Source organism: Lacerta agilis, chromosome 9 (assembly GCF_009819535.1).
Source record: "Lacerta agilis isolate rLacAgi1 chromosome 9, rLacAgi1.pri, whole genome shotgun sequence".
NCBI lineage: Eukaryota > Metazoa > Chordata > Lepidosauria > Squamata > Lacertidae > Lacerta > Lacerta agilis.
This window is the reverse complement of record NC_046320.1, coordinates 67,947,361-67,958,304: the sequence shown is the minus strand read 5'-3', so window position 1 is coordinate 67,958,304 and position 10,944 is coordinate 67,947,361. Positions and strand designations below refer to the sequence as shown.

The window sequence follows — 10,944 nt, the reverse complement described above, 5'->3', positions numbered from 1 at the left end:
CAGGAGGGGGAGATACCCTGGCTTCTTCAGCAGCCTGCCTCCTCCCTGTCTCCTGGACTGCTCTCTGCCACAGCCTCCTCCTGCTCACTAAGCCCTGTTGCCTCTTCAGCTTCCGACACCTCCTCCTCCCAGTCTGCTCCCTCTTCTCCCTCTGACCACTCATTTTTGCCCCGCCACCAATCTCCTAGCTCTGAGCCTTCTTCCCCTTGAGGTCTCCCCAGCTGGTGCCTCCCACCGCTCCTCTGCATCCAGCCAGTCCATGACCACGCTAGACTGGTGTGCGTGGTTATTTGATGCCATAGAAACTACTCTGCTCTGACAACAAAGAGTTAACTATCTGCTGTGTGCATTCCTTCGGCTGGGGAGCACCCTTAACACCAGCTTTTGCCACCCCAATGTCCTCTAGATGTTTTGGGTTGCAATTCATGTCAGCCCCCAGCTAGCATAGGAGCTATAGTCCCAAAAACATCTTGGGCGTGGGCACCAGATTGGAGAAGACCGGTGTGTTAGGACCAGGATGGTCTTAACTAAAGGACAACATCTGAAAAGGAGGAAAAACTCTCTCGCCTTGTCAGGTTTGTGGCAATGACCATGTGTTTGCTTCCTGGAATAGAGGCTGGCAATCTCCCTTTTAAGGCAGCAGTTGCAAATTTGGCCAGCTTTTGCTCACAGCTGCTGAAACTCCAGAGAGGAAGCCACAGATAGGGTCATCGTCCCTGTCTTCAGTCATCTCGGGGGGGGGGGGAGAACAAAAAGAAGAAGAAGAAGAAGAAGAAGAAGAAGAAAAGACGTTCTGTTTTGACCTCCAATGACATGCAATGGCATTTAAAAGGAGGAGGGTTGTTTATCAGGCTTCAGGAGCAGCATCCGCAAACAATAACATTTACTGCATTCATTTTCCAAAGTCCTTTGTTACTAGAATGGACAGATGCAAGCGGTGAAGAGGGTTCCTGGAATCACAAGAGGGGATTTTAGCAGGCATAGCTTCTCGTGTGAGCTACGAATCCTGAAATTCCCTTTCAGCTATCAAAGTTGGGGGTGGGATGGCATGGGTGGGTGGGGGACTTTGAGTTCAGTTCGCATTTTAATGTGAGACAACCTGATTTGCACTTCCCAAAAGATATATATCAATCAGAGCACAACCCTAGTTCAAAATTCGTCTTCCCTGAATTTTGAAATGCAATTCTCCAACCAAAAATAAAACAAAACGTGCGTACGAAAATAAATATTTTATGGGAGCGCATGTGCAAAACGCATCCTATTGGTGAAGATAATGTACAAAAATGCATTGCAAGAGGCAAAATCGTATTCAGAAATAGGCACATTAGGAGAAATATTCATGACACTGCTGACAAATTTTTGTAATTCTTTCTTTAAAAAGAATTTAAAAAGAATTGTCTTTCTTTAAAAAGAACTGCAAACAGGTTTGGGAGGGTGGTAAACTGGATTTGAGACTGGAAAAAGAAGGAACTGGGCAGAACTCAAATTGACAGATTCTTCCATTCCTGGTTGCAGAAGCTCTGTCTTCTTTTCCACCTGACCACATTATTCCTTTATCATAAAATTCCAAATTCTGAGCCAAATGATTCATCCATCTACCCCAGGAGTGTCTGTATCTGAAGAAGTGTGCATGCACACAAAAGCTCATACCAAGAACAAACTTAGTTGGTCTCTAAGGTGCTACTGGAAGGAATTTTTTTTTTGTCTACTCTGGTGTCTCAGCTACGATCATTCTCATCCCTGCAACACAGAGACGTAACAAACTCAGAAATGGGGGATTATTCCAGCGGGGGCATCACTAAAATTAGTTGCAGTTTCCGGGTCACCTTGAAAGGTAGCCCCACGTAGAGCGCATTGCAGTAGTCCAAGCGGGAGATAACCAGAGCATGCACCACTCTGGCCAGACAGTCTACGGGCAGGTAGGGTCTCAGCCTGCATACCAGATGGAGCTGGTAGACAGCTGCCCTGGACACATAATTAACCTGCGCCTCCATGGACAGCTGTGAGTCCAAAATAATGCCCAGGCTGCGCTCTTGGTCCTTCAGGGGCACAGTTACCCCATTCAGGACCAGAGAGTCTTCCACACCCAGCCGCTCCCTGTCCCCCAAAAGCATTAATTCCGTCTTGTCAGGATTCAAACACCCCCCTCCCCAAAATCTGGCCAGCCAGATGTACAATTTCCTGCTAAATGCCAGAGATGCTTTCATAACCTTTCGTGTCCTCGGCATGACACGTTGCAAAGGACAAGGATGTCTAGGGACAGTTTCCAGAGCAAGGAGACGTCAGGGTATGCGTGGCGGCACCCTCGAAAGGAATGCGGTTGTGTCTTACTGCTGGGGTGGAGGAGCCTGCTGTACAGTGGAGAGTTGATTTTTGTGTGTCCAGGGATTGAGATGAGACCTGCAGCCAATGGGGAAAGGGAATTTTCCGCCTGAATGGAATGAAACTAAATAGCAAGGCCAGAAATTTTTAAGGAGTTAGTTTTGCAGGGATGGGGTAGAAAGTTCGCTTCCGCACTGAATTTTTCGAAAACACAGAGGTTAAGTGCAACTTCGTCCTAAGAAAGGGGCTGGAATATAAATGAAATCCTGGCAAGAGAAGGAAGGATGTGTCTTTATGCCTCAAGCAGTTACAATTATAGGACCTGTTTTAGGGAACACCTAAAACACCAGGGGTGCCTTCAGATGTCTTCTAAAGGCTGTATAGCCGTGATGGTCTGCCATAGTCGAAACAAAATAAAAAATTCTTTCCAGTAGCACCTTAGAGACCAACTGAGTTTGTTCTTGCTATGAGCTTTCGTGTGCATGCACACTTCTTCACTGTATAGTTACTTATTTCCTAGGTTCAGGGGTAATATATCTCCATACCCTCCAGCATTTCTCCGATGAAAATAGGGACGTCCCATTCCATAATGATAATTTTACTATTTATACCCCACCCATCTAACTGGGTTGCCCCAGCCACTCTGGGCAACATCCAACATATATAAAAACATAATACATTAAACTTCGCCCTCCTTTTCCTCGCCGTCACCTCCGGCGTCCTGCTAGAGCTGCGGTCTGGTTCTGGCGCCCGCCTTGCAACCGCCACGCTTCTTCTGCCCTTCGTGCAGGGCGCTGCAGCCCCCCGTGCCCCGCGCCGACCTCTTCCGTCTCCTGGGATGCGAGCGCAGCTTCCAGGTGGACGTGGGCCTCATCCAGCAGCGCTTCCGGAGCCTTCAGCGAGCGCTGCACCCCGACTTCTTCAGCCAGAGACCTCAGGCAGAGCAGAATTTTTCCAAGCAACACTCTTCTCTGGCTAACAAAGCCTACCGGATGCTCCTGAGCCCCCTGAGCTGTGGGCTGTACCTGCTGGAGTTGAATGGAGTGGAGCTGGAGAAAGGAACAGACCCTGAGGCAGACCCTGAGTTTCTCTCGGAAATCATTAAACATTAAAAACAAAACATTCCCTATGTAGGATTGGCTTCAGACGGCTCGGGAGTCGGATAACTCCATACCTTCCAACATTTCTCCAATGAAAATAGGGATGTCCTAAGCAGTGCTGTCAAGTATCCCGTTTGCCCCGGGATTCTCCCTTATTTCAAGCAGTTTCCCGCTGCTCTCCCTTATTTTTTATTTCCCTTAAATTTCCCGTTTTTAATGGAAGCAGCTCTTCCCCTGCTGGCCAGGGACTGGGTGGGAAGACCTCGCCTACTTGGAGAGAAAGGCCTCAGCCCTCAAAGCAAGTGGGAGCCGTTTCCTGTGCTTACAGGGGGGTGTATTCCTTCCCCTGCATCAGCCCCTATCCGTTGCCTCCAAGCCCCTCAGCCGGCCAATAGGGTTAGCTGGCGGGCGGAGCCTGGCTGCCTTTGAGCAGCTGCTGCTTCCTGTCCTGTTTTGATGGGATCAGACAAGAAGACGATGGGGCTCCATTGTGTGGAACACATGGCTGCCCTCCTCTTTGCTGGCTGCCCTCCTCTTTGCTCCGCTCCGAGCCCGAGCCCGCTTGGAGTTTACATTGCTGCTCCGCCCACTTTTTGCTTCTGGCTCCGCCCACCACTGATATGTGACTGTCCCCGGGATAGGTGAGACTGCTGATCCCTTATTTTCAAATCCGAAACTTGACAGCTATGGTCCTAAGGAAAAGCGGGACGTTCCGGGTTCAAATCAGAAACTGGGACAGCTTCTGTAAACCCAGGACTGTCCCTGGAAAATAGGGACACTTGGAGGGTCTGTAATACCCATTCTGCATTTGTAAGATCTCGATCTTTAAACGTGGCAGCACCTGTCCCTGGGAACTCCCTGCCTATGGACACCAAGCAGGTGACCTCGCTGCACTCTTTTCGGTGTCTGCTAAAAACATTCTTGCTTAGACAAGCCTACCCAGATGTTTAGAGGATTGAGGCGAGTTTCAGCCTGTTTTTAGCCTAGTGTTATTTGAACTACTGCATCCTTTGCCAGCCTGGCGCCTTACAGATGTTTTGGAACTGGCTGATGGGAGTTGTAGTTCAAAATGTAGGCCTATGGAGGGCCAAGGATGCGCTGCTGTCTCCATTAAGGAATGGCTGAAATGATGGAGGGAGCCATGATGGGCGCAGTTTTCTGATACCTGCCCTACATGTATTAAAGAACGTATCTTCCCCCAATTTTTCCAGGTTCACCTTGTGGTTGCCAAGCAACTGCAGGAGATCCTTTGTCCTCCATTCACCCAGGAAGTGACTCAGAGGCCCACACCTTCCGGTCGCTAAGCAACTACAAATAGTATCTGAAGAAGTGTGCATGCACACGAAAGCTCATACCAGGAACAAACTCAGTTGGTCTCTAAGGTGCTACTAGAAAGAATTTTCGATTTTGTTTTGACTATGGCAGACCAACACGGCTACCCACCTGTAACTGCAACTACAAATAGGTTCTTCCTCCTCTGTTTACCACCAGAGCTGATACCTGGGGCATTGGAGGGCGGCCACAAGGAGACTGGGGAATGACGTATATTGTCCATAAATTATTATTATTATTTTGCAAGGGAATCATTCCTTGGTGCTAGGTATTATGGCATAGTAATGTGCCGCCAGGCCTGGTAGCATGGGCAATGGGGTCTGTTGTCTAAGCGGGCTGAGGAAATTCTGCAAGCGGCCATTCGGCATGAGCTTAAGACAATAGAATGGCATCTATCATACTGGATTAAATGTGTGTCAGGATGAGGGGAAAATGCAGGCCAGAAGGCGCATGGCACCACTGGTTCTCAGACCCAGGACACGCGCAAGCAGATTCAAGTCTCTGTGCCCCACAATATTCTAACAAACCCTCAATAAACTAGGATTCCCAGGATTGCTTGGGTGAGGGGGGGGAATGCTGTGGCAGTTAAAGTGGTACAATAGTGCTTCAGATGTCTGGTGCAGATGTGGCCCTGATAGGGTCGGGAGAGAATCCTGCTTAAAATCCTGGAGAGCTGCTGCCAGTCAGAGTTGACAGCACTGAGCTGGAGGAGCCAACGGCCTGGTGCAGTAGAAGGCATCTTCTTTGGTCTTTCAAATGTCAGGGGCGCCCTGTGCGAGCCCAAAATTTGGCCCCCTTCCGTCCCGCTCAATTTGTGATCCCGTAGTTGTGATGCCCTGCGGTGACCCCCTAAGCGGTGGAACCAGTTGCTCTGCCCTAAATCCGCCTCTGTTCCTATTCCTTGGGATCAGGGGTGCCAACTTGAATAAAATATTGGGGAGGGGGGACAGGTAGGCCCCGCCCCACATAACTGATCACATGATGGGGTACACGCATACCATTTGAATGGCAATGCCCAACAACTTTGGGTAGGCCCAGCCCCCTCAAATAATTTATGGGGGGGGGTTATGGGGGGGCAAAGACCCCCTTGGCCCCTAGGAGTTGGTTCCTATGATTGGAATAAGGAGCATGGCATGGGCAAGGCCGTCTTAAGCTTATCTGGCGCCATGGTGCAAGGATCCCTCCGGTGCCCTCCATGTTTCCCTCCAGGTGAGCAGCAGCTGGAGGGTGGCACCTCTGGCGGGACGGAGGCTCCAGGCGCAGCATGGCATGGCGGAGGTGGGCGAGGGTGGCGCTGCCAGTGGGGCTGGAGGGTGGCTCCTCTGGCAGGGAGGAGGCTCCGGGCAAGGCGTGGCATGACGGAGGCGGACGAGGGCGGAGAGCTGATGCCGGGAGGCGCCATGTCCAGCCTCTCCCTCTTCCCTGGCGCCCTCCAGAACTTGGCGCCGTGGCACCAAGCGCCACTAGCCTCTATGGCTAAGACCCCCCCTGGGCACAGGCTTGCTTTTCCCCCCTGACCTACATAAAGCCTTGCTTTAGGCGTAACTGGAGAGACAAGAGTCCACATGTGCAATTGATTGCATTGCACTGGAGAAGCCATAATGATTAGATCACTCCAATGACCTGCCACGAAACGGTCTCCTTTTCCTACTCCGAGCAAAGGTCAAGTACGAGGCACTTCCTTTCTTCGCTGGCAGACACGAGGCTCAGAGACTCGTAATCTTCCAGGCCCACAGCTTGGCAGACCCAAAGCTGTGCCCTCCCCCTTTTCTTTTAATCGAAGCAAGCTTTCGAGCGCTGTGTTTGTGCGCATGTGTATGTGTGTAAGAACAATGCAAGGTATTAAGGAGAGGACCTGGCCAAATCAGCGCGATGCCAAAAGGGTTTTAAAATAGCCCAGCCGGCGGCAAAGGAAAATCTTTTCCGTAAGGGCTGGGGGAAAAGTGTCATCTGAAACTCTTTAAGGGAGTGTTTCCCCCCTCAAAGGTCAGGCGTTTCTGCATCTCGGAGGAAGGCAGCAGAGCTCTGGGGAAGGGATGTAGCTCAGTGCATCTTGCGCAGAAGTTTCCTGGTTCATCCTCCGGCTTCTTCAGGTAGGACTGGGAGAGAATCCTGCCTGAAAATCTGGAGCGCTGCTGCCAGTCAGTGCAGACAACACTGAGCTAGATAGACCAGTGTTCGGATTCATTGTAAGGCAGCTTGCTATGGTGCTGTGCCTCGCTTTGCAAGGAGCATGGAGCTGCTGCTCCAACTGGCAGCCTCGCATGCTCTCCAGCACACCTCCGATGAAAATAAGGATGTCCTATTCCATGGGTAGGCAAACTAAGGCCCGGGGGCCAGATCCGGCCCCATTGCCTTCTAAATCTGGTCCACAGATGGTCCGGGAATCAGTGTGTTTTTACATGAGCAGAATGCCTGCTTTTATTTAAAATGCATCTCTGGGCTATTTGTGGGGCATAGGAAATTCGTTCATTATTATTTTTTCAAAATATAGTCCGGCTCCCCACAAGGTGTGAGGGACAGTGGACCGTCCCCCTGCTGAAAAAGTTTGCTGATCCCTGTCCTATTCCATAACAACAACAACAACAACAACAACAACAACAACAACAACAATTTTATTATTTTTATTATTTATACTCCGCCCATCTGACTGCGTTGCCCCAGCCACTCTGGGAAGCTTCCAATATATGTATGAAAACGCAATAAAACATTATTAAAAATTCCAGAGACAATAAAAATAATTTAAAAGGTCATAGAATGTAGTAATGTACGGAAGTGAGAGCTGGACCATAAAGAAGGCTGATCGCTGAAGAATTGATGCTTTTGAATTATGGTGCTGGAGGAGACTCTTGAGAGTCCCATGGACTGCAAGAAGATCAAACCTATCCATTCTCAGGGAAATCGGCCCTGAGTGATCACTAGAAGGACAGATCCTGAAGTTGAGGCTCCAGTACTTTGGCCACCTCATGAGAAGAGAAGACTCCCTAGAAAAGACCCAGATGTTGGGAAAGATGGAGGGCACAAGGAGAAGGGGACGACAGAGGATGAGGTGGTTGGACAGTGTTCTCGAAGCTACTAACATGAGTTTGGCCAAACTGCGAGAGGCAGTGAAGGATAGGGGTGCCTGGCGTGCTCTGGTCCATGGGGTCACGAAGAGTCGGACACGACTGAACGACTGAACAACAACAACAAGAATGTTTATTGGATCTCTGGTGGAGCATTGAAGTTTGCTGGGTAGCTTTAGGCTCTGCCGAAGTCCTTCGCTTTCTTGGCCCAGCCTACCTCACTAGGTTATTGTGGAATAAATCAAGATCTAAACCGACTGCAACTTTCCTGCTTCCGGGGCTGTCTTCAGATGCCTTCTAAAGGCTGCACAGTTACCGTACTTATCTCCTCGTCTCAGGGGTCGCAAAGCTTCATACCTTCTCTGATGGAAATAGGTATGTCCTAAGGAAAAACGGGACATTCCGGGCTCAAATCAGAAACCAGGCCGTCTTCTGTAAATCCAGGACTGTCCCTTGAAAATAGGGACACCCCTATTTTCACCCCTTGCCTTTCCCTGCAAGACTAATTACAGCTGTTAAGAGTCGTCTACAGGTTTTCCACACCTATCAGCTGATCACCCATTCCCACCACCCTCTGAGTAATACCTCTCCCCACCCCCTCACTATATATAAGGGTCTGGTGACTTCTGTTTCAGTGTATCTGAAGAAGTGTGCATGCACACGAAAGCTCATACCAAGAACAAACTTAGTTGGTCTCTAAGGTGCTACTGGAAAGAATTTTTTATTTTGTTTTGACCTTGAAAATAGGGACACTTGGAAGGTCTGTCCTCATGTGACGCTTCCGTCCTCAGTACCCCTGACTCCGGCACAGGAAATAAAGTAGAAAGGTTGCAAGGACTCAGGCCAGGACGGCAATAAACAATGATTTTCTCTATTTGTGTTGTTGAAAGTATAAAACAAATTCTGATTACAACGATTGTTAACTCCAGGACAAGGCCCTGTTTCGTTTATTCTTCATCAGCTATTGTTTTCTTAGTTTTATGGTCAAAGTGTACCAAGAAACAATAGCTGATGACGAATAAACGAAACAGGGCCTTGTCCTGGAGTTAACAATCGTTGTAACTGGAATTTGTTTTATACTTTCAACAACACAAATAGAGAAAATCATTGTTTATTGCCGTCCTGGCCTGAGTCCTTGCAACCTTTCTGCTTTATTTCCTGTATTCTCCAAGGACTGACTCCGGCACAAGCAGAAGTGCTCCTTGTAGGGATGTCAAGGGGCACACACCTTTTTGCCTTATAGTGTCCTATTCTTCCCTAAATGTGTAGCAGGGATGTGCACCTCTAAGGGAAGGGCCAGGCCTGTCCAGGGGTGCATAGAATCGTAGAATTGCAGAGCTGGGATGTGGTTGGAAGCTAATAATTGCTTTTTGGCAGAAGTTTCTAAGATGAGGCCCGGCACGGATAGAGGAAAGTCTTTCTCCCTTCCTTGTCACACTAGATTGTGGACATCCATCGAAGCGGGAAGATTCAGGACAGATAAAGGAAAGTTTTGCACAATATGTATTTTTTTTTTTTTGAAATCTTAGTTCAACAAAGGCCCTATGTAGTTTCGAGAAAGGCAAAGTTTCAAGGTAATGGGGCCTTGAATGGTTGACCTTAATTTTTAATATTTAAAACAATTGCATTTCAATTCTCTCCCTCCTTGGAGGTTTTTAAGGAGAGGCTGGAGAGCCACCTGTCATGTATGATGGAGATGACATCCCTGCATTGCAGGGGTTGGATTAGATGACCCTCGGATCCCTTCCAACTCTACAATGCTATGATTCGGGTTTAATTTGGAGGCTCCTATGTGTTTATGGGACGTGGGTGGTCGGTGGTTCGAATCCCCGCGATGGGGTGAGCTCCTGTTGTTCGGTCCCTGCTCCTGCCCACCTAGCAGTTCGAAAGCACACCAAAGTGCAAGTAGATAAATAGGTACCGCTCCGGCGGGAAGGTAAACGGCGTCTCCGTGCGCTGCTCTGGTTCGCCAGAAGCGGCTTAGTCATGCTGGCCACATGACCCGGAAGCTGTACGCCGGCTCCCTCGGCCAGTAACGCGAGATGAGCGCCGCAACCCCAGAGTCGGACACGACTGGACCTAATGGTCAGGGGTCCCTTTACCTTTACGTGTTTTATATCGCTGTGTTATGCCCTCGTGAACTGCCTTGATTTTCTTTGGGAAATCAGGTGAGATAAGTAGTATTGTTTGGCTGGTGTTGGGAGAGAAAGGGTTTCTAAATGCTGAGCGGGTTCCAAGGGAGCCAGGTGAAGACAAACGGTGAGCAACAGAACCTGCTGCACTGGTGCAACCCTACACCCCAAGAGTAGATTATATCAGCCTCCTCTAATGGGATTTCAGCCCTCTGGACAGGCCTGTCCCACGTCCCTCCCTCCCTCCATGCGCCACCAGTGTTAAAGGTGTCAGCACAAACTGCTGCTGTGCCTGGCAATCATAGCGATGTGGCTCTGTGGGACCGAGAGGTAACTTGGCTCCAGGCTGTGCCATTAGGCAGTGCTTATGCTGAGTCGTGCATCAGGTGTCCATCTGCGCAAGCACAGCTGAACACTGACGACTTTTTGTTCCTTCTCTGTTTCCGTCTCCAAAGCAGCTTGTCTTGCGAGACTTTAGAGGGCTACGCCCAAAGAATCCAGTCTGCTCTCTGTTCTTTCTACCTGGACAGCTCCAGTCAGCTTGTCTCTGCATTTCAGCAACTTCCTTGCCTGTCCTGCTGGGGTTGTTGGTTCCAGCTGTTGCGACAAGCTGCGCCTAGACTGTCGGTGGGGACAGAGCGCAACTCTGGTGCTCAAAGCCTTGCAAAGGCTGGCCATGTGCTTTTAATAATAATAATAATAATAATTTTATTTATACCCCGCCCTTCCCAGCCAGAAAACCGGGCTCAGGGCGGTTAACATCAATTAAAATCACAGCAAGAAAACATAAAAACGATCAATTTAAAATAACAGATTAAAATACAAATTTAAAAATTCAATTAAAACTGCAGGTCTCAATTTCAAAATATCCCACCAATAAAAGATGAAGCATAAATATTAAACAGAAACCAACCCAAAGGCCAGGTGGAACAGCTCCGTCTTGCAGGCCCTGCGGAAAGATGCCAAATCCCGCAGGGCCCTGGTCTCTTGTGA

At 49.1% G+C, this 10,944-nt stretch overlaps 1 protein-coding gene across 1 annotated transcript; it reads left to right on the top strand.

Annotated features, from left to right (window-relative positions):
* Nucleotides 1-2,289: 2,289 nt before the first annotated feature.
* On the top strand, nt 2,290-3,434 carry LOC117052612 (iron-sulfur cluster co-chaperone protein HscB-like). Its single transcript, XM_033159582.1, has 2 exons — nt 2,290-2,319; nt 3,051-3,434. The coding sequence occupies exons 1-2, from the start codon at nt 2,290-2,292 to the stop codon at nt 3,432-3,434; spliced, it is 414 nt and encodes a 137-aa protein (XP_033015473.1).
* The last annotated feature ends 7,510 nt before the right edge of the window (nt 3,435-10,944 follow it).